Source organism: Nelusetta ayraudi, unplaced genomic scaffold, assembly GCF_046127955.1.
Source record: "Nelusetta ayraudi isolate G7.1 ecotype Tasmania unplaced genomic scaffold, CSIRO-AGI_Nayr_v1 ptg000131l, whole genome shotgun sequence".
NCBI classification, from domain to species: domain Eukaryota; kingdom Metazoa; phylum Chordata; class Actinopteri; order Tetraodontiformes; family Monacanthidae; genus Nelusetta; species Nelusetta ayraudi.
This window is the reverse complement of record NW_027466181.1, coordinates 306,676-327,859: the sequence shown is the minus strand read 5'-3', so window position 1 is coordinate 327,859 and position 21,184 is coordinate 306,676. Positions and strand designations below refer to the sequence as shown.

At 42.8% G+C, this 21,184-nt stretch overlaps 4 protein-coding genes across 7 annotated transcripts; 2 read left to right on the top strand and 2 right to left on the bottom strand.

The window, feature by feature from the left end:
* Positions 1 to 322: 322 nt before the first annotated feature.
* snip1 (Smad nuclear interacting protein) lies at positions 323 to 3,752 on the bottom strand. The gene is made up of 4 exons (XM_076051041.1): positions 3,485 to 3,752; positions 3,173 to 3,293; positions 1,879 to 2,399; positions 323 to 1,120 (listed from the first exon to the last, which is right to left on the bottom strand). The coding sequence occupies exons 1-4, from the start codon at positions 3,613 to 3,615 to the stop codon at positions 859 to 861; spliced, it is 1,035 nt and encodes a 344-aa protein (XP_075907156.1). The 5' UTR covers positions 3,616 to 3,752; the 3' UTR covers positions 323 to 858.
* A 41-nt stretch (positions 3,753 to 3,793) lies between these two features.
* Positions 3,794 to 5,772, top strand: LOC142904754 (axonemal dynein light intermediate polypeptide 1-like). Of its 4 annotated transcripts, XM_076051046.1 has the most exons (6): positions 3,794 to 4,201; positions 4,504 to 4,640; positions 4,722 to 4,891; positions 5,014 to 5,192; positions 5,413 to 5,577; positions 5,666 to 5,772. In XM_076051046.1, exons 1-6 carry the CDS (start codon positions 4,121 to 4,123, stop codon positions 5,699 to 5,701), a joined length of 768 nt encoding a protein of 255 aa, XP_075907161.1. In that variant the 5' UTR covers positions 3,794 to 4,120; the 3' UTR covers positions 5,702 to 5,772. The 4 variants fall into 4 exon arrangements, with proteins under 4 accessions (XP_075907161.1, XP_075907160.1, XP_075907159.1 ...); XM_076051045.1 differs by having other exon boundaries at positions 5,413 to 5,772; XM_076051044.1 differs by having other exon boundaries at positions 4,504 to 4,891.
* A 1,674-nt stretch (positions 5,773 to 7,446) lies between these two features.
* On the top strand, positions 7,447 to 9,223 carry dnali1 (dynein, axonemal, light intermediate chain 1). The gene is made up of 6 exons (XM_076051047.1): positions 7,447 to 7,647; positions 7,793 to 7,929; positions 8,010 to 8,179; positions 8,334 to 8,512; positions 8,718 to 8,882; positions 8,988 to 9,223. The coding sequence occupies exons 1-6, from the start codon at positions 7,567 to 7,569 to the stop codon at positions 9,021 to 9,023; spliced, it is 768 nt and encodes a 255-aa protein (XP_075907162.1). The 5' UTR covers positions 7,447 to 7,566; the 3' UTR covers positions 9,024 to 9,223.
* A 1,171-nt stretch (positions 9,224 to 10,394) lies between these two features.
* gnl2 (G protein nucleolar 2) lies at positions 10,395 to 19,454 on the bottom strand. Its single transcript, XM_076051040.1, has 16 exons — positions 19,238 to 19,454; positions 18,794 to 18,878; positions 18,594 to 18,688; positions 17,895 to 18,034; positions 17,232 to 17,416; positions 17,063 to 17,129; positions 16,484 to 16,642; positions 16,270 to 16,383; positions 15,592 to 15,720; positions 13,607 to 13,711; positions 13,211 to 13,369; positions 12,557 to 12,664; positions 11,623 to 12,101; positions 11,207 to 11,289; positions 10,896 to 10,975; positions 10,395 to 10,761 (listed from the first exon to the last, which is right to left on the bottom strand). Exons 1-16 carry the CDS (start codon positions 19,299 to 19,301, stop codon positions 10,618 to 10,620), a joined length of 2,196 nt encoding a protein of 731 aa, XP_075907155.1. The 5' UTR covers positions 19,302 to 19,454; the 3' UTR covers positions 10,395 to 10,617.
* Between the last annotated feature and the right edge of the window lie 1,730 nt (positions 19,455 to 21,184).

The window sequence follows — 21,184 nt, the reverse complement described above, 5'->3', positions numbered from 1 at the left end:
GCGAAGTCGTAGGAGAAATTCTAGTTGTTCGCTAAATGTTTTAGCTCTTGAAAACAGTTTAGCTGTCAGCGGTAAAACTACATCCTTTCAAATGGAAAACTCCATCCAGGGGGGAAAAAAAAGCAGCCACACCAGTGGTTACAGGTCTGACATTCAGGACATTTTGTGCTTTTCACCCATGACTAGACTAGCACAGACTCAAATGAAGGTGGCGTTTACATTCAGGATGGCGACAAAAACTGGACAAAAAAAAAAAAAAAAAAAAATTCAAATCGTTGGACCTCTAATGAAACTCAAACTTAAGCTAAATAATGAGAAAAAGTTTAAAGAAAAAGAAATATTTTTTATTTCTGAACATCATCGTCCAATTACACATACTTTTTCTCCATTTTAGGAAAGAAAAAAAAATACAGATTATTTGTAAAAGACCACAGAATCGCCCAAACAACTTTTCACAAGACGAATTTGAGACATTCCTTGATTTTGATTTTATTTACACTTTGTTCTGTATGATGACCAACTGTAAAAAAAGCAAACTGTCTCCACCTGAAAGAAAAAAAAAATCTCTCCCCCCGCCCCCCGACGCAATTTCCACCAGATGTGACTGACATCCGTCGTGCCTCACAGACGTTATACAAACAACCTGAGTGAAGGGAGTCTTCTTTGAGAAAGTTGTGGCAGGTTTAAGCATTAGTTCCGCGCTGCATAAACTGTACAAACCAGCCTCGTTCCATCGCTTTTAGACACAACCGCCCCGTCAGTTGTCATCTATGCTACCCGCCTAAACAACTACCTGTCCAACAGCCACGGCGGCATCTTAACTGAGGGAACCAGGGCGACGCGGTGGACGGTTACATTTCACGCGTCGACGCCTTCGTCCTCTTCGTCCTCCTCATCGCGCTTGACGTCCACCTCGGTCGTGTCCGAGAACTCGTGCAGGAGGACGTACTCGCGGCTGCTGAAGCCAAACTTGATGACGTCCTTCTCCTTGAGCTCGTAGTAGCGCTGCGGCTCGATGCGCTGGTTGTTCAGGTAGGTGCCGTTGCCGGAGGCCAGGTCGATGATGTACGGCCTCACCCTGCGGCCCACCGTGCCGTCGGCGCGCGTGAACTCCACCAGTCTGGAGACACAGGGACAGGAGAGAGTGGCCGGTGGCGGCACTTCAAGTTTAATTCAGCCTTTAAACCTGTCTTTGCTACAGAGGCGAACTCTGTGGGCCAGTCTCACAGCAGCTAAGGAAATGTTGGCAATGAAGTGACAACCATGCATTCCCTGTCCTGGCGGCAGTGGGTTAACTCTTTCCTGGATGTTGTCATGATGGACTGGTCGGTAGCTCGAATGCATGGGTTCCAGCCTTAAGACAATTAAAGCTTGGGAAGAAGCTTATACATCGGCTAAAGCAACTACTCTACGATATATGTACAAATTTTAGATTTTTGTGTCTTACGATAAAAATGTTATCATAAAAAAAGGTTTAATTCAGCATTCAACAATCTAAGCAGCTCAACCTCAATAGCTAGTTGAAAACATTTCTTGCAATATGAAAAAAAAGGCAGAGAATTTTGCAATTTCACAAACTTTGTCAGTTATGATTCCTTCACCAGGGCCATTTTCATCCTACTATTAAGACAACTGTGTGTAACTGAGCAGAGACCCCAGGCTGATTGTAAGTGTATTCCCCACTTCCCTCTATTTTACTTATGTGCAACAGAAAAACAAGGTATTTTGCAGGGGAAGACCTACAGTTTCAAAGTGTGACATGACCACGACAACACAGAGAAGGCTGCAAGATTGACAGTACCTGGACATCCCTGATGCCGACACTCAATGTGGCTGTTTCAATAACAAAAGCAAGGTCATCGCAGACGGTTCTTTTACCTGTACTGGAACACTGCGTGTTGCTTGGAGCACGACGGGTGATCGATGGGGATGTCGGCGATTTTTCTCTGTCGCCCCAACAGGTAGGCACTCTGTCTGTGGATGTACATGACCGGCAGCGGCTCGTCGTTCTTGAAGGGGTAGAGGCGCCACCTGCGCTTGGGGATGCGGGCCTCTGGCGGCTCGTTGTACTTGATGACCACGCCCCTGAACGTGTTGGTGTCTTCTGTCAGCGCCCCCGACAGCTCAAAGTTGGGTTGCTCTTTCGGGGCGGGAGGTTCCTCGCTGCCCCCAAACTCCTGCTCCTGGGCTTCTTCGCGCTGCTGGCGGTTTTCCCGCCGCCGTTCGTTGTGCTGCTGTCGCTCGGCCTCTTGGGACGTGAGGGCATCCCGCTCCCTCTGCCTGTCTCTGCCGCGGTCTCTATCCCGTGGTCTGTCCGATTCCCACCGGCTCCGCCTGTCCCCCTGCTGGCCGTTTCTCCCACCGCGCTCGTCACCACTGCCTCGATGCTCCTCCCGTTCCTTCATTTCAGGTTTAGAGACAACAGAAAACAAAAAGCGTATTTGAGTGCACATAAAAAGCTCAAGTGCAGAATTCAAATAATAATTGTGGAGCTTTATAATTCAACTTGCCTTGATACAATAGCTTAAAATTTAACATATTTTTTATTAAAACTCAGCGTTTGAAAATTAAAGCATTGTTTCTTTAAAAAAAAAAATTTACAAAAAATATTCTGTTTCCCTGTTAACTCAGCATATATGTACATGTACTGTGATTGCTGTTTTACATATGTTTTGTTTGTTGTGGTATTGTGATGTTTCTCTGTTTTTCTCTCTTTGAAAATTAATAAACACACCTGTTGAACAGAATTATGAAATAAAAAAGTAATCTGACTCGGTTTCATTTGTAAGTTCGTTTCAGTTGCTTTTCTTTTCAAATGTGGGCAATAACGTATTGATTTTATCATCATAATAATAATAATAATTATTATTATTATTATCATTATAAAAATTAAAAATGTATTCATTTTTGTGTCAAGTCAGAAGTGCACAAAATACCAACCAGAAGCAGAATTTCATCATAACGAATCACAAATAACTGCTTGCAACGGTTCTTCAGAAAAGGCCACAACAAATTTCTTTCGAATAAACAACATAATGTGAAATACTTTCTTCTTCTTCTTCTTCTTCTTCTTTTTTTTTTTTTTTTAACTGTCCCCTCTTCTTGCATTTTTTTTTTTTTTCGTTTACATTTTGAAGCCACAAGACGGCGGTGAAAGCATAACAACTCTCACCCTCTTCACCCTGGTGTCCCCGCGGTGGGGACTCCTCCGGTTCCTGGGGGATCCACTGCCTCGTCTGGTCGGAGATTCTGCTCTTCTACCAGGCGAGCGGTCCCTCGTCACGGCCGGTGACCTGTGGGATTGAAACACAACAGTGAGACATTTTGAGATGCTTAAAAACAAAATACTGGGGGGTTTGAGCGACAACAGGTAACGTCTAATATGTCCCGAGGTCTTGGTGAAAGAACCCTGCTAACTACGCATTACCGACGCTGTTCGCCCGCCATAATATACAAAATGTAAGTATAGTTTTTTAGTAAATACCTGCTGCGCCTTCGTGGACTTGAGCTGCGAGACGCGCGAGGCCTGACAGGACTGAGTTCCTCCTGCTTGATCCGAACTTTAGGCTCCCGTTCCGGGGACTCCCGTCGCTTGTGTCGCTTTTCTTTGGTCATTCTGAGTGAAATCTTGTCGTTGTTGCCTGTTGAGACTAAATGTAACTCAACGTTTCATCTGGTGTAATCGTTCGACAGCCAATTAGTACCTAAACTCAACAACAATAAAGCCTCAATAACTCCGGATGCACACTTTCCCAACTACCGGAAACGGAAGTGTGTAACCAAGATTTGGCTCCCCGTTTTCGCTCATAAATCTTTGGTTCCGAGTGTATAAAAAAAAATACGTTAGGAATTTTAATTGTCACCAAAAACACCTCTATAAATGCATTACGCTTATTCAAAGTTGTTTTTTTTTTTATTATACAATTTATTCAATTCAAAGCAATTTGGCAGTCGAGGATTTTGTGTAAGTAAATAAAACTCATCAGTGTTGCTATGACGACAACAAACGTAACAACAGTCAGACCAACAGCGTTTCTATCACGCCAAGTCTACAGCAGTTCAGACAAAAAGTTTCGGAACTTTGTGCGATTTGTTCTGAGGTTGTTTTAATTAAAACATAATGATCCCACCAGCTGAATCTCTCCTAAAATATGGCAATCCAATTCTGGTCAACAAGCATGCTGGGAAAAAATCCTCAAAGGTAAGTTTATCAAAGGACTCCACAAGAAAATTTCTCAAAATAATTTATTTTTACATTATTTGATAATGTTGTATACAAAATGTAAGCAGTGGCAAGAAAGGAAAACTAATTAATAATAATAAGTAGCCATATACTAGAAAAAGTTGTAGTGGTAATTCTACCACAAACAACAAGAAAAAACATTACTGAATGTTACTTAACTGCTACATCATCAATAATAGAAACATAACACATATACTAAGATAAATTAACAAGAAAATAGTTTTGGTTTATTTTTTTCCTTCTTTCTTTTAACATTACAGAGACATTCTTTGAATGCAAGCCCTTTACAGGCTGGTCATTTCCTTCCCTCCCCGCCACCACCTAAAGACAAACCAGCCTCTACGAAGGTAAACAAACAGGACAATGAGGACATCCTGAATGCCATCCTCCCTCCTAGGTATGACTCTGTAGTATTTCTATTACACTGCTGGGCGAGTTCACACCACACGCTAATTTCTATCGACCTCTGCTGCTGCAGGGAGTGGGTGGAGGGTAACAAGCAGTGGATACAAGCAGTATCCAGTGCAGTTTCAACAAGAACAGAAGTAATTCAGCTGGAGGAGTTACTGGACACGAAGATACAGCAGAGGCAGGCCAGAGAAACAGGAATCTGCCCCATCCGCAGGGAGCTCTACTCCCAGTGCTTTGGTAAGGAACCGTCTGGAAATGGAGGCCGACAAATATACACGCTGAGCCACGCAGCAGTGGCTTAATTTCATGGACATGACCACAAAATCACTTGCGTGTCTGATCCTGCTTCTCTACGGAAGACGAGCTGATCAGACAGGTGACCATCAACTGTGCCGAGAGGGGTCTGCTGCTGCTTCGGGTTCGGGATGAGCTCCAGATGACCCTGGCTGCCTACCAGACACTGTATGAAAGCAGTGTGGCCTTCGGGATGAGGAAGGCGCTGCAGGCTGAGCAGGGCAAGTCTGACATGGAGAAGAGAGTAAGAACATTGAGTTGGCAAGCAGAATTTCAAACTGTCAAAAAGAAAAAGATTGGCCAAAAGTTGCAGCCGAGTCTGGTGTACATATGTGTTTTCTTCCATGAGGTGTCCAGTAGAGGGCGCCATTCATTTCTGAGCGAGGGTTAAACAAGGATGACAGGAGCTCTTTTGGCTCTAAATCTGGTACAAGCTCCCCTTTTCCTTGTTATGACATCTCTAGATTGCTGATCTGGAGAGTGAGAGAGAAGAACTAAAGAAGCAGCTGGACGAGCAAAGAGCGAAATGTGAGGCCATTGAGAAGCGAGAGAACGAGAAGCAACAGCTGGAGGAAAAGAAGCACAACGAAGAAATCCAGTTCCTGAAGGAAACCAATCAGCAGCTCAAGGTCACGAAAGCTGTCCAACACACGGTATCAACATCGCTGATCATCGCGTTGCCCATCCTAACATCTTGACATTCTTCTCATTATTCAGGCCCAGCTGGAAGGGATCTTCACACTAAAGAAGTAACTGTTGTTTTTGTTGTCTTGTGGTCTGGATTATTTCTTGATCTTTTACTTAATTAAATTTTATTTTTGTCATCTCTCGTGCCGTACAGTCTGTATTTTGTTGTTCCCGTCGAGCCTTTTGATTTGTGTGTTTTGTCTAGTCAACTTCAGATGTTTGGATGTTTTTGTCCACATTAACATATTCAAGTGTGAGAGGTTCTGCCTCCACACCATCTGGTCTCAGAAAAATAAGAGAAATGACTGATTAAGTCAGTTATAGAACACTTTTGGCCAATTCCAATTCCTCCCTTAACTCCTCAATCTCAACCCTCGCCCTTAACCCTCAATCTTTGGCCCTCAAAAATAAGTGTAAGGGCTTAGAAATGGGACACCCCTTAAGTGCAGTTACGTCTTCAGACTGTGGGGGGCGGCCTTATGCCAAAGATACATCCAGTCTGTCAAGAAGACGACAACGACGAAGAAGAAGGAGAAAAAGAAAAAGACGGCGAAAAAGGAAGAAGTCTTCGCTACACAACGAGGTATACAAGTAATGTGAAGCCGGGCCCGCTGGTCCGGTTGACAAACCTCGTAAAGTAAAAAAAAAAAAAAAGAAGAAGAAGAAGAAAAAAAAAAGAAAGTTACGCAACAACGATGTCAATAATCCATAAAAAAAAAAACTCTTAAACTAAGACAATAAAATGGTTTCGTAATTTTTATATCTTTATTAACTAAGAAAATACTTCCATTTGTAGCTCGCTTTTACATCGCGATATTTTTCCAAGATGTTTTGGCGAAAATACGCAATGCCTTCTGGGTAGCCCTTACAGCCAAGGGTGGTGCCGGAGAATCTCAATATTGAGGGCGATACAGCCCTTAAACTCGTCCCTCAACTTGACGTTTTGGCTGTTGGCTCGAGTTAAAACATTAACATTAACATACAAGTAGATGTAGATTGATTTTTCTTCTGATTTCAGGCCAAAATGCTACTATTTCTGAGACTTAAATATACAATATTTCACATAAAAACTTCTTTTAACTTTGTGTTTACAGACTCTATAGACTGAATCAGCTTCAACACTTCTATAGAAGGTAGAGACACTTGTTAGAAAACATTGGTAATGTGAAGTCTGCATAGAACCTGACCAGTACTGAGTGTTTTTCCACTCAAGGCCTGGGCAGTGTGTGTTGCTTTGTATTTGCAGATGTCTAAAGAACAGATAAACAAAATCTTTTTGTAATCTCCATCCCAGTTTACTCTGAGGGATTGGATATTAATCCGACATGTCTAAACATAGAGACCTGTTTGATGTCAGGCAGCAAACACGACATGAGTGGTAAAGTATTCAAAAATATATTCAAATGAGTTTTCTCTGCGAAACCCAGTAAGGAGTCCTCCAATTATTTCAGATACACCGGTCACAATAGAACAACAAATTTTTACAATTTAAAACATTTTCCATGACCAATATTCCGCTACGGGCGAAGAATATTGACTCAGAACTGGTTTGTAAACTTTTATTCAAATGTGCTTGTATTAAAATTGCTGACCTTCTCCAATATCACTGTGACGGCAAAGGAAAGAAAAATTTGCTCCTCCAGAGTCCACAGCTGCATTTTGAGGAATTTCATCCAAAATATTTGTGAAATCAAAGAAAAACATTCCGAGAAAACAGACTGAATTCTGGGATTAAAGTCAAATCAGAGCCATAATTATTTAGATTAGAGAAGGAATTGTAAAAATGATTGCAGAATTCTAAGAACCTCACAGAAGACGAGGAGGCACGAGAGAAAAGTCAGAATTCTAATTCTGAACAATCAGAACTCCAGAAACAGTTCCTCTTCTAAAATCCATAGCTTTATTTTTTTCCTTACTCAAAAAAACCCACAATGATACCACCGCTTGAGACGCTGTTAAAATACGACAATCCATTCGTGATTAGCAGGACCACTGATGCAAAGTCAGCAAAGGTCTATCAGATGATAACAATTATTCTCACTCACTTTATATGATAATACCCACAGTTCTTAAAAACAGCTTGACATCATTATACTGAATTGCAATTGAGCATGAAAATTACAGCTTATGACAACATTTTTTTTTTTTTTATAACAGAGGCGTCCTCTGAGTTCCAGTCCTCCAAAGAAAGAACAGGCGTCGCCCGTCCCACCAGCACCAAAAGCCAAGTCATCTCAGGCTGACGCCAAAAAGCAGGAAAACCAGGACATCCTAAATTCAATCCTACCTCCCAGGTATCACTAATATGCTTCGCAGTGTTATTTATTTATTTATTTATTTATCTTGAACGCACCCTTAAATACAATCACTTCAGGGAGTGGGTGGAGGACAACCAGCTGTACATCCAGCAGGTGTCCAGCGCAGTGTCCACGCGAGCAGATGTCATTCACCTGGAGGAACTACTGGACACAAAGATACAGCAGAGGCAGGCCAGAGAAACGGGAATCTGCCCCATCCGCCGGGAGCTCTACTCCCAGTGCTTCGGTAAGGAGCGGCCTCCTGGTGGTGGAGGAGTAGCCATCCTCCACCGGAGCGATGCCCTCTGACCCGCAGCGCGTCGCTGACTCTTTGACAAAGAAAAGCATCGCAGTGACCAGTCGGCCACACGTCTGATCCCGCTTCTCTTTCTCCACGGAAGACGAGCTGATCAGACAGGTGACCATCAACTGTGCCGAGAGGGGTCTGCTGCTGCTGCGGGTTCGAGACGAGATCCAGATGACCCTGGCTGCCTACCAGACGCTGTACGAAAGCAGCGTGGCCTTCGGGATGAGGAAGGCGCTGCAGGCTGAGCAGGGCAAGTCTGACATGGAGAAGAGAGTGAGTGAAATCAGGTTTATCTGATGACGTATGACGGCGGAAAGCAGTAGAAAAGGCCAAAGGCAGCTGAACATCTGAAGCGGCGTTTTATTTCTAAACCCCCGCTATCCAGCAGGGGTCGCCATTCACCCTTGAGTTACCATTAAACTTCTGATACGCGGAGGCGAACCAAAGTGCTGCGATGTCGGCTTCGATGTCTTTTTAGATCGCTGACCTGGAGACCGAGAGAGCGGAGCTGAAGAAGCAGCTGGACGAGCAGAGGGCGAAATGCGACGCCATCGAGAAGCGCGAGAACGAGAAGCGACAGGTGGAGGAGAAGAAGCACAACGAGGAGATCCAGTTCCTCAAGACCACCAACCAGCAGCTCAAGGTAAAGGCAGCGGAATGAAACTCCGGCCAAGTCGTTGGTAAAAATGCGTTTCCCGCCTTATTTATTGATTTATTTATTTATCGACGCATCTTCTCTGTCTTGCAGGCTCAGCTCGAAGGCATCATCACGCCAAAGAAATAACCAGCAGTGGTAGTTGTTTATTTCTTTTCCGCTGGCAGTGAAAACTGGATCTTTTCATGCGGGTGACGCAGGTCTGAGACCAGACGACAGCAACGTCAACTTTTCAACTGGTTAAGCTGGAACCCGAGGTGGCGACCGACACAAGTGACTCGCTTGGATCCAGACCCATTCTCTCTCTCTCTCTCTCTCTCTCTCTCTCTCTCTCTCTCTCTCTCTCTCTCTCTCTCTCTGGCAATAATTGAAAGAAAATTTCTGAACTGTTGTAAATAAATATAAATATATTTTTTAATCTCCTTGATCTCGTTTTGAATTTGTGTCCCTGCAAACTGAGACTCAGACAAAGAAGTGATGGTTCAGAGGAGTTCCAGGTGTTGCAGGAATGTCAGAGGAATATGAGAACCATCAGCCAAAATTCAGAGGACATATGATTATGATTTGAGAGACAGTTCGTCGAACATATGATGGCAGTGTGGCTGAGCTAGCCTCCCATTTATTTTGGGGCTAAAAAGAAAAAACTTCCAATTAATGAAATACGTTTCCGCTGATTTTATTTAATAAAGTATCTCTTATAAACTGAACATAGTAGAATATAATATACTAGAAGCCTGTGAGTTTGTTGAGTCCCAGGATATAGAAACTTTTGCTAATTAGAGATATTTCTCTTTAAAAAAAAAATGTTTACTCAAACAAAAAGAAGTGGCATTTGAGAAGACCATCTTTTAAAAATGTAAAAAAATATGCGTGTCTCATTTGTACATCATACAGAATGAGTCAGAAGGTCAAATGACATTGAGGCTCTGAAAAAAAAAAATCTAAATAAACAGGCTTATTAAATATCAAACAAATGATCCATAGCCAAACCAGATGTGCTGGAGTTTGCACAGTTCTTAAACTTATTAGCTGTTTGGGCACAAAAAATATAGAAACAATTACTTCATCCAGTCATCCAGACTGTGATTGAACTTTTCGTGCCAAGGGAGATGTCGCCGCACACTCTGAAAGAACTAAATAACGGCATAAACTCTCACAAAACGAAATAAATTAATTTGTGAGTGCTGCAATGCCAAATATTCTGCAACAATTAAATTGTTCACACAGCCCCATCTAATCCCTGGGGATTTCCTGCCACCTGGACACAGAGTTCTAAGAAGGCCGAGAACTCCGGTCACACCAACAGCACTTCTATTGCTTGTCGTGGCACATCAACTCGCATACAGCAGCTCTTCTGGTTCTCCTTGTGCCAGAGCTTCTCAAACCCTCGCTGCAGGAACTGTCAGTTCCTATTCCCTGTGGTGTGAACACAAGAGTGGCACTCGGACTCAGCACAAGTGAATGTCTCATGTTTACAAAAAAACACAAATCTGTGCCAGCTTGACAATTAGTTCACCTTTTTAATTGTTTTCTTACAGCAACATGTGAGCAGTACAGTTTTATCAAAATACTGTAGATTCCTCTTGAACATCAAGAGAGCTTAACATCAATACATGATGAGGGACGTGTCGTTGGGAAAGAGTTCAACAGGATGAGGAATCAAGCGTTTGCCGACGCCTCAGAAGCTTTCATTAAAATATGATTATTTATTTGTTGTCCTGGTCTAGTGCTTCGGTCGTTTCGCCTTCTGGCTTTCTGACTTGGGGGCCGCCATCTTCTTGTCCCTGTTCTTGTTTTTCACGTTGTGCGTTTCGTAATAGCGAGCGCCGATTTTCTTCACCTTCTGGGACCGGTCCACGGATCGTTTCTGTTGAGGAAAAGAGTCAAATGAATAAACAGGCCGCGCTCTGATCCCAACTCCCGTTCAAACCCGCGTGATGGATCATGACTTATTGTGACGTATCGACCCGGAGGGACATCAGGGAGGCGGCGCTTGCATACCTGTTTAGATGTCAGCCGCGCTGTTTGCTTTGATTTCCCCTCCTGCTCTGCTTCTCTCTTCTTACCCCTCTGCTTTGCAGCTACCATTCAAACAAAGATTAAGAAATTTGAGGCCAGCGCACAAACAGAGACAGACGCCAATATATGTCATATCCTATTCCCAAGGCTTATGAGAAAGCACTGGACACATGCGGAGTGTTTGCATGCGCATGCTTTTCATTTACCACGGAACTGTGTTACATTTTCTTTGAGAAGCCTTTTTCTCTTCGCTCGGCATCGTAAAAAAGTCGATGCAAATGTAGATTTATTACCTTTATGCTGCGCTTGCTTCGCTACTGCAGCTTGTTTACTCTTGATGTCTGTGAACACTTTTTCAGAAAGTGCCTTAGGTATCCTGAAAGAACAAAGCACGTGATTTATGAGCAAGTAAAGAAAACATTTGACTTTTCATGCGATGCGCTCAAATGGACGGTAATTAAGTTATGGTGAGTGACTGCAGAGCTGGCACGTTTGTCACTCTGTGGGCTCTACAAGAGCAGATGCAGTTTGCAAGAACCAGAACGACATGCGGGAGTTACGAAAGCAGCCTGCGACCAGACCAAACTGATGACTCCTGAGTTCAGGGGCTCAACGTCTGGCCGGTGCGCACGGCTTTGTTCTCTGCCCGCAATCACAGCAAATCAGACAATAAACAAATGAAAGATGGTGAGGTTTAGGTGTGACGAACCGGATTGCGGAGAAGTGTTTGCTTTTGGCCCGCTCCAGAAACTGCTTGTACTTGGAGATCTTCTCGTCCAGGTCCCGGATCACCTGGCGTGAACTCTTCTGGCTCGCTCCCTTGCCAGAGTCAGGTTTGGACTCCATCATCTCCTCGCCAGCCGCCTCGCCATCAGCCGCGTCCTCCTGCTGCTGCTGCTGCTGCTCCTCTTCCCCCTCCTCCTCCCCGCCGGCTTCCTCGTCGTCCGATCCCGAGAAGTCTGACACATCAAGGTCAGGCATCTCCACGGGAACCAAGTCCTCCTCCGTGAACTCGGGTGCCACGTAGATCTTGCCAAAATTCTGTCGAACGTTAGCCAGGATCTTCTGGACCTGCTCCTTCTGTCTCTTTTGTTGTTCCTCTGAGTTAGTGTCTGCGCCGCTCGACTGCTCTTCCTGCTTATTCTCAGCTGCGAGTGAGGGACCTTCGGCGGCTAATGGCTCCTTGTCCTATTGTAAATAAAGTAACAAAGCCAGGATCAAACATTGGGCACACGTGACTGGGGTGAGTTCACATCTGCTTGTTTTCACGCACACTTTGAAGGAGTGAATCTTCGAAAATTTTCAGGCTCAATTGCAGCATTCATTTAATAGTTTTTGAACTTTTGATTTGACAGAAAAATGAATGCATCAACTGAAGTCAAAGTCTTACTGATGCGAAATGACTGCGTCCTTCCATTCCAACAACAACAGACGTGTGTCGACTTTGGAAAACCTTCCCAAAAGTTTTTCTAACCCCGGCCACAGTAACAACTTGCTGAGCTGTACGTGTCCATTGGGGCTTATTGATTTGACCAGTTGTCGCTTATATTGCAAACTGGCTTTAGGATAAGATTAAAAAAAAACAACAAAACAAAACAACAACTGGCCATTGCTGGGAAAACTGAGTCATTTCAACAACTTACCTCTACATCCCCTTCCGGCCCCGGAGGTTTCACGAAAAATGGAATGCGTCCCCTCTGCCAGTCGTTCAACACCATTTTCGACACAGTGGACAGATCCGGTTCTCCGCCCTGCGCGATATCACATTACTTCACACTACAACTCTGATTAGAGGATTATTATCCAATTGTCCCATTGCCGGTAAAATTCCAGACTTCTGGAAGGAGCTGGGGTCATTTGGAGGGGTATCACACTTTGGTGCAGGATTATTTTTCTGCACCAAACGTTTAACAAAGCCCAACTGGAAACACCGGTCGTCGCGAGACGGAAAGTCTGCCGTTAATTAAGCTGCACAATTATGCACAGCTGTTACCGGGCCCAAAGCAAGTAAATCAGCACTTGGATGCAATATGTTGTCGTTTGTGCACCTTTGTGTGATATCGCATGTGAAATCCTCACAGCAAAGTCACGAGAATATTATGCAGTCCAACACATTACCCGCTGCCGTGAAGTGAATTTATTTGACTGGCAGAGAGCCTGTTAGTCGGGAGCTTTAGTTCACACAAGCGTACCATTATGCTGATTACCACGTTCCCTTCAGTATCAGTTTTCATTACTGCCCTGTGCTGTGTGAGAATCGATCGATAAATTCTGAACCATACGAAGAGCGTTCGAACCTTCAAAAGTTTCCCCGTGCGGAACGCTAGCTTCTCAAGAAAGTCCTCGGCCGAGCTCCAAGTCGGGATGTGGTAGGTCTTCTGAATGTATTCTGGCTTTGCGCGCTCCAGCACAGCGCCAATGTGCTCCTCTGGGTTTCTGATCTTCTCCACTTGAACCTTGAGGAGGGAAAACGGCACCAAATTAAAAAGATACGAGCGTGCAACTTTTGCTCAGCCTGGCCAAACATTCTGATACGAGGCAAAATTGGATCAATAACAATATGATTATTATATTTTTATTGCTTCTGAGTGGTCTGAGAAGTACAACTGGAATTTGGTCCACCTTCATTTTTATTGGAATGGCAGCAGGAGTTTACAAGACAGGTTGAGCGGACAGAAGAAAACCAGGCTTACCACTCCTTTTAGCACAATATCAGATTCGCTGTCTTCGGAAGGGTACACGACGCCGGGACAATCGATTAGGAAGATGCGCCTCATCAAAGTGATGTACTGCCACACCTAAAAAGTGAAAAAAAGGAGAGTTCAAACCTTATCCATTATCAAAATCACATAAACGCTGAAGCCAGACGAGCCAACTATGACCAGAAAAATAATGAAAAACAGAGGAATTCTTTAATAGCACGCGGGTTTTGGCCCTGTGTCGTATTTAACGTATTAAATGGAATATACTGAGACACTTGGAGCATTTTTATGTAAAGTTGCACATGGTTTTCGGCGAAGAGGCATATTGTCTTCATTTGAGATACTGAGCACAGACAGCTTCTCCGCATGGTGCAGCGGTACTCAGCAAGATAGATGATCTTGTGGTAGACTACTGCTGTAAGTGGGCAAGAGCCGAAACAAAAGCGGTCTGGCCCCAGTATGCTCTCCACGTGGCCGTGTATTAACTCAGATTTACACTGGACAAAGACGTAGCCGTGACACTAAACAGAAAATGTTTCAATTAGAGGGTTTAGAGGAAAAGTCATCCCGAGCGCAGTGTCATCAGCTATAGAGCAACACTGCCATGAGACAAATTAAAGGAAGCGTGTGAAAAGAGGGACAAATGGACAGGAAACAGGGATTAAAAACAAAATGTCTCTTGACACATTAATAACCTGGGTTTTAAATCTGAAAGCCCGCTCATCCATCTTGACGACGACTCGCAGGAAGTGTTTTTCATCGAGACAAACAGACAGGAAACTGGAACAAAAAAAATGTCCCTTGCTCTAGTCTGAGTAAGTTTGTCCATCCATCATGACGCAGTCTAATTTTAAGCATTAATCAAATTCCTTTGAGTTAGTGAAGTGAAGGCGCTGCCCCCTGCGCTACATGTCTCTGGGATGTGGCGCAAAAAAAGGTAGCATCTCTTTTTTTCCTCCCCAGACGGGACCTTTGGCAGGAGTTATGAAGCGCAGCAGTGCAGCGCCGCTTGCCACAGGGCAGCTCCAGGCAACCGCTGCTGCCCCTCACATCAAGTAGGGAACCTGGAGCTGCAGCAGCTAATGGCACAAAAACAATGTGAGCAGTCTGCTTTCAATAAATGCAATAGTAGCTTCATCCAACCAGCTTCCAAGTTCCCCCACCCCCCCCCTTTGTATTATTTGTTTGAAGGTGCCTCCTCTCTACAGACTTGTTACCAGATGGATACATAAAATAAATAAAACGGACTTAGGAAATGATACATCTGGAATGCCAGGATAATCAAGTGTAGTTTACCGAGGAAATCCAAAGAACGCCTCGAATGCTGCCAAAAAAGTGTGATAAGGAAGTTTATTTTCTGTTCCTGTCATGCAACAAAGAGCATCTCTCCTTCGTCCGAGATTTATCGTTCACAGGGACCGTAACCATATCGTGAGAGTCCGAGACATGAGCTGAAACAAAAAGAGAGTTGGCCACAGACCCATCTGATTCACTGGATAGGTGCGTGAAAAAACATTATTCCCTCGCGTGTCTTATTTTAGGTTCACGGCTTTGGCACGCACCAACGCGAAGGGAAAGATTTTCTTTTCCCCTTCGTTCGCCTTGACCCTGCTTTGGACAGGTTTTCAAACCTCGGTGTTCATTTCCAAACTGGATAAAAAGCCCCAGAGAGAGGAAATTAAAGCTGAAAACTCTTGTTGAAGTTCATTTGTTTCTCCGAGCCCAGCACAGATCGACTGCTGTATAGAAGAACCTGTAGCCCAATGCCTCTGTTGACGCATCCATCAACACAACAGAGCGACTGGACAGTTTCCACTCATCAGGGCCTCCTCACTTGCAACAGTTTTACATTTAGTGCTTTTATCGGGTTCTTTTGTACACCGTTTATTGGGATCTAGCGGCAGTTGCGCAATTCATTTTGTTCACGTAGTACACAAAGATGCATTCTTCGCAAGACTTGACTGTGTGAATGTTACCTTTGTCTCTCCAGCGATCGGTGCCACATTGCAGACCTTTTTCGAGCGCAGCGTGTTGATGATGGAACTCTTTCCCACGTTGGGGTAGCCAATGAAGCCCACGCTGATCTGTTTCTTGTCTGTGTGGAGCTGTCGGAGGCAGACAACAGAAGGCAGACAGAAGGGGAAAACTTCAGTAGCTATCCTACAACACAAAACATTCTGGAAAGTATTACCACAAGTACAGACCCAACTTGAAAACAGAGTTCGCCCATTTACTACCCGCCACAAAGTCCATATAGGCTCCAGGTTTGCTTTCTACTCAACAAGGATAGAGTTTGTTTCAGCAGTTGGTCACAATACGCTTTTACTGTATTTGCAAGGGTAGAATCCTTACAGTTATATGTGATGACCCTTAAAACTAAATTTTGGCTGAACTGTCCTTGAAGCACCTGGAAAATCCTCCAAAATATCCCATAAAGTTCAACCATGTTAATGAACATTTATTTTTAACATTTGTCTGGCATTTTGAAGGACAAATATCTCACGCAGAACTAAAAGTAATATCAGTATTTCAGTCTGACCTTTAAATATCTTTGAGGAGCCAAATAGATAAAAATACTTTGGTTATTAGAAGTCTCTGTGGCTGAGCTTCAAGGCAAAAGGGGGAATTGTGTTTGGTTTCTCTCTTGTGCTTACCTTGCCAAACTGCCTGAGCAGCTGGATGAGGGAGCCCTTACCAAACGAGTTGGTGAGGCTGGCGTGGAAGGCCAAAGTGGGATAGTCTTGGGACAAAACAGCCACCCAACGTTTCTGATCGGGAAATTGGAGAAAAAGTCAGTCCCAAGACTCGACATTACAAAGGGACAAAGGTCACACCTTGTAATCAAAGAGGAAAAAGTAGATTTCATACCGTGACCCAAGTGGGAATGAGGTCACACTTGTTTAGAACAAAGATGAGATGTTTCCACGATTTCTCCTTTTTCAAGTACGACTCAATGGTCTTGGAACGCGTCCCCATGGGATCCCGGGCATCCAGCACTTGGATGATGACATCAGATGAGTCCATCACCTTTCAGAGGAAAATAGTCATTGCTTGAAAATGACTGTGGATGTAACTGCGCTGTCAATTCCACATTATTGCTATGAAATTGGATTCATAAGCCTCTGTGCTGTCATGGACGTGATGATTTAAAAAAAAAAAATAGGACTTCCTAAGTGCAGTTTAAGGGCAGTGAAGGAGAGCAACAAGAAGTGGAGACCACAGCAGGCGATGGCCCTGGCTTGGACCTCATGCATACATCAAATAAATATAGGAAAATCAAAAAATAAATTAAATTAAAGTGCAACTGATAAGGATGAACAGAGTGAGTTCAATATTTACTAAATACAATATGTATTTTTTTTCTTTTAGATTTTCTCTCATTAAATATAGCATCATAGAGTACAAAGATTTTGATATCCTTACATCCATAAGAATGACTTTGTTTACCTTATAAAGTTCTCCCCAGATCCTCTTGGACTGACCCTTTTTGAAAATTTCCTCACGAACTTCATCTCTGGCAAAACGAGACGATGGGAAAAGTGGAATTAAGTGACCCATTTTGGAAGAATGGAATTATTCTTCAATGAATCAAAGTGGGAGGCAAAGGTTTCTTTACCTGACCCCTGTGTCCTCAGTGACCAGGTCTTTGTCTTTGTCTGCATCGTAGCTCTGTGCTGAGGCCTCAGCCTGCTCGAGGAGGTCCTTCACATCGCCCACCATGAGACTGGGCCTCTTTCTCTGAGCCTTGGGCCCAAATGTGGTCTCAAATCCCTCTGTGTCTAGAATGTGCACCTTTGAGTTCTGCAGGTACACAGGGAACAAAACGGATGCCGCTTAAGGCTGACAAATGACATTCCACAGGAACCTCTGGCAGGTTTGCTGATCCATGTAAATGCAAATTCCATGCAAGAATCAATGTCACAGCTACTGACTTCAATATGCAAACTCAAAATAAACTAAATCAACCAGTTTTTTCTCTTTCTTTTACCATTTAACACCCACATTCAACAACATTCAACAAATTTAAATCTAAAAAAAAAAATGTAATGAGAATAAACAGTTAGGATATGTATTATAATGACATCTGGAGAACCAGTACGTTGAAAGAACATGAGAACAACTGACTGACGAGAACTTAACAGTAGAGCACCAAGACCTGACTGAGGATGGAAGTCTAGGTAGAAAACACTCATAGCTTTACTTGGTCAGCATGGTTAAAAAAAACAAACAGAAAAACCTTTCCAAGACTTATAATCCTCTTCTAATCCTTCATACTTACATGTGCTTTAACTCGATCGTGCAAAAGGGACATTGGAAGTTTGCTTTGTCTCATCACCACACGATACGGATCCTTTTGCACGGCGCCCATCTCCTCCTGGAACTTCTGAAGAGATGACTGCTTGATCACACGGGTATTTGCTGAAATACAGAGTGGGACATTGCTTAAGTCGGACCTGTTGGGAATCCAGTACATAACAAGTGAATAACTTCTTCTCACACTTGCTCATTAGTTTCGTCATGTCTGTGTGTACATACACAAGAGTCTATTTTACTTTACTAGTGTACTAGTGATATAAACTGGACAAATCAAAAAGAGATGGTGTACTATAAATAATACTGGGTAATAAAAATATTTGCAAAGCTGTTATAGAATTTTTGATTGAGAACATGCTGGTATAGTCATTTCTGATTTACTACCGGGCAGCAGTCTAGTAATGCGATTTTCTTGGTTGGGATTCAAACATACTGGCGAGACAATAAAGGTGGCGATCCAAGTGCCTTGGTAACAAAGAAAGTTGATATTCATCTTCTCAGATTCCGCTGATATGCTTTTTATTTATTTATTTATTTATAAAAATAGCTGCTTCGCAAATTTTTAAGATGATCATGGTGTACTGTGGGTATGTGAAGGCATTTTGTAAGCATGGAATAATGCAATCATTTTCCAATAATATCTTCAGCACACCTTTTCACTTACCGAACCATTTGATGTTTGGTTCTACTCTAGCAACAGTCCCAGGAGCCACAGTGGACTGGAACTGCAGGGGTTTAATGACTTTTCCACGGTCATTGCTGGAAGGAGAAGATCAATGTCAGGGCTGATGTAGCACCGATTAGTAAAACATTAGCCAAACGCTCATTTCGTCACAGCAGTGACCAAATACTTTGTTTAATTACCATCTTTCTTTTTGTCTGTACATATTCAGACGCTTAATTGTGGCTCGGTCCCTCATGTTGGTGCCACCTGCACCCTTGGGTCGGTCTGTAAAAATTATGAGGCGATTTTGAAAGATGCACACAGAATAACGTTTCCTTATGTAGCTTTAGCATCTAAGCTTTAAAACTTAAAAACTAGGGACTGGCTGTTATAATAACGAGCAGTGTCAACTTAAAGACGCCCGACTACAGACAGAGTACGTGTCAGTCGAGCAAAGAAAACAATGAGCTGTGTGACTCGAACATACATACTTTGCAAACTCTCTACAAACGTTATATATCTGTAAGAGCTCAGCTATTAAAAGAGAGAAGCTGTACACGTTCCAAGGAGGGAAAAACAACAACATTAGCGCTCATTAGCAATAGCTGTAAACAAACGTCAAAGCTAGTGGAGTGTTAGCTTACCGGGGTTGCTGCTGGACGCCGAGGGGTTAATGGAGCTCTTCCCCTTAAACCGAGGCTTCACCATTTTGACTGATTAGCGGGCAAAGCCTCCTACCTGGCGAAACAATAACGTCAACACCGAAATATCGAAAAAGCGAGAGATATTTCTGTTCTGCCGTCTGCTGAAAACGGCACACAAGGCACGTGTTGAGATGGCAAAACCGGAAAGAACGTCATCAGAAGAGCGACAACGACGTCAACCAATCGGGGAGTTTCCGTGTGATTCCTTGCGATGCTCGGTTAAAAAAAGAAGAAAAAAGAAAAAAAATGTAACAGGAGTTTAAGTTAGAAAATGAACAAAAAGCAGAGGTTTTGTTTTGTTATCAAACTAAGAATATTATCAATTGCACCCCGAATACATTTTCATAAAAGATTAAGTAAATCTACCGATGTAATTTGTGTATTTAACCAACATTCTTTATTGTATCAAAACAACGTGTAGGTCCATTCTAGAGATTGGAACATGGCTTTGTACATTTTGAAAAACAAAACAAGACAAAACAAAACAAACCCCGCAATACCTTAACATTTATTTTTATTTTTATTTTTATTTTTTTTATTTACAGGTAGTTGTGTTCTTCCAATTTTTGCGAATGTATATAACATGTTGTACCCCTTTATCCCAGTAGAGGGGGCAACACCGTTTCTCTTTGGACTTAACCATACGCCTACGCACCCCGATAAGTGTCCACGGTCTGCTGTGTACATTAATGGCCTCGCCTGGCTCTGGTTGCCTTTTAACTGCATAATGAGGCTCATGGAGTTTATGTGACCTGAATGTACTTGCATGTTACAAGGGGTGAATGAGTCAACATAGCATTTTAAAGCAAATATAAAAGTCTACGGTGAGAATAATGAGGGGATAAGCCTTTATAAGTTGTCAATTCATGTATCTGGGTGCTTTTAAGCTAATGCCCCTGTTTAAAAAATTTAAATGTTGATTTAAACCACTTTTTCTGTCTGGCAGAAGTCTGTAAAAGAGAAGACATTGCTTGTAAAGTTACATGCTGGTGCTTTTATGTTGCGTTGAGTTTTCTATTTTGTTTTGTTTTTTACAAGATGAGCAAGATAAACTCCAAGGAAATTATTGTTTTCACAAACGCAGTGATGATTTAGGCTGGAAGTTTGGCAGTTTGTGATAATGCTGCCCTCAGAAGCTATATAGTATGTTATACAAGTGTGGATTAGTGCCAAGGTAGCCAAGTACGTAGAAATGGTTTGGATTTGAGCCCATGCAGGATTTGGTTTATACAGCAGGGAACCTGAGGAATGTTCTCTGTTTATTTTCATGCAGATGAAATTTGAACTGACTGCGTCAGTAAGACACAGATTTCTTTAAAAAAAATTTTTTAATAGAAGTAATATTTAAGGTAAAATATATATATATATATTGTGATGACAAAGACACTGTTAAGGCTCAACTGAGAAATATATAAAAAACAAATCTTAAAATCAAATTTCATTTTTATCAAAATTTTCCGTACTTTTTTTTTTTCTTCTTGCAGAAATCAACACTGTTTAAACCCAGGCTGTGATGGTGCAGACAGAGCTTGTGGCTTCGCCCAAATTCTTACCATCGTTTTCCTAAGCCATGGACATTTTTCACTCTCATTTCTCAACAGAACCCTCTGATTTGGCAAGACAATCGCTACACATAATGTCAGGATCCCATGCTGAGCCTTGAAGAGGCTTGTTTTAAACATGCACCCAATCGTTGCCTTCTCGTGTCTTTCAGCGCCTGATTCGTCCTGCATAGTGCACAATAAATTTTCATCCTAGAAACCCTTTGAAATCCAGTACATATGTATTAGAGGCTGTTTGAAAAGCTTTTCTGGCTGCTGGTCGATTCACTTTATGTCCAGCGACTGCAATGGAGATTAATTTATGAAAGTTGGTTTTGCGTCATAA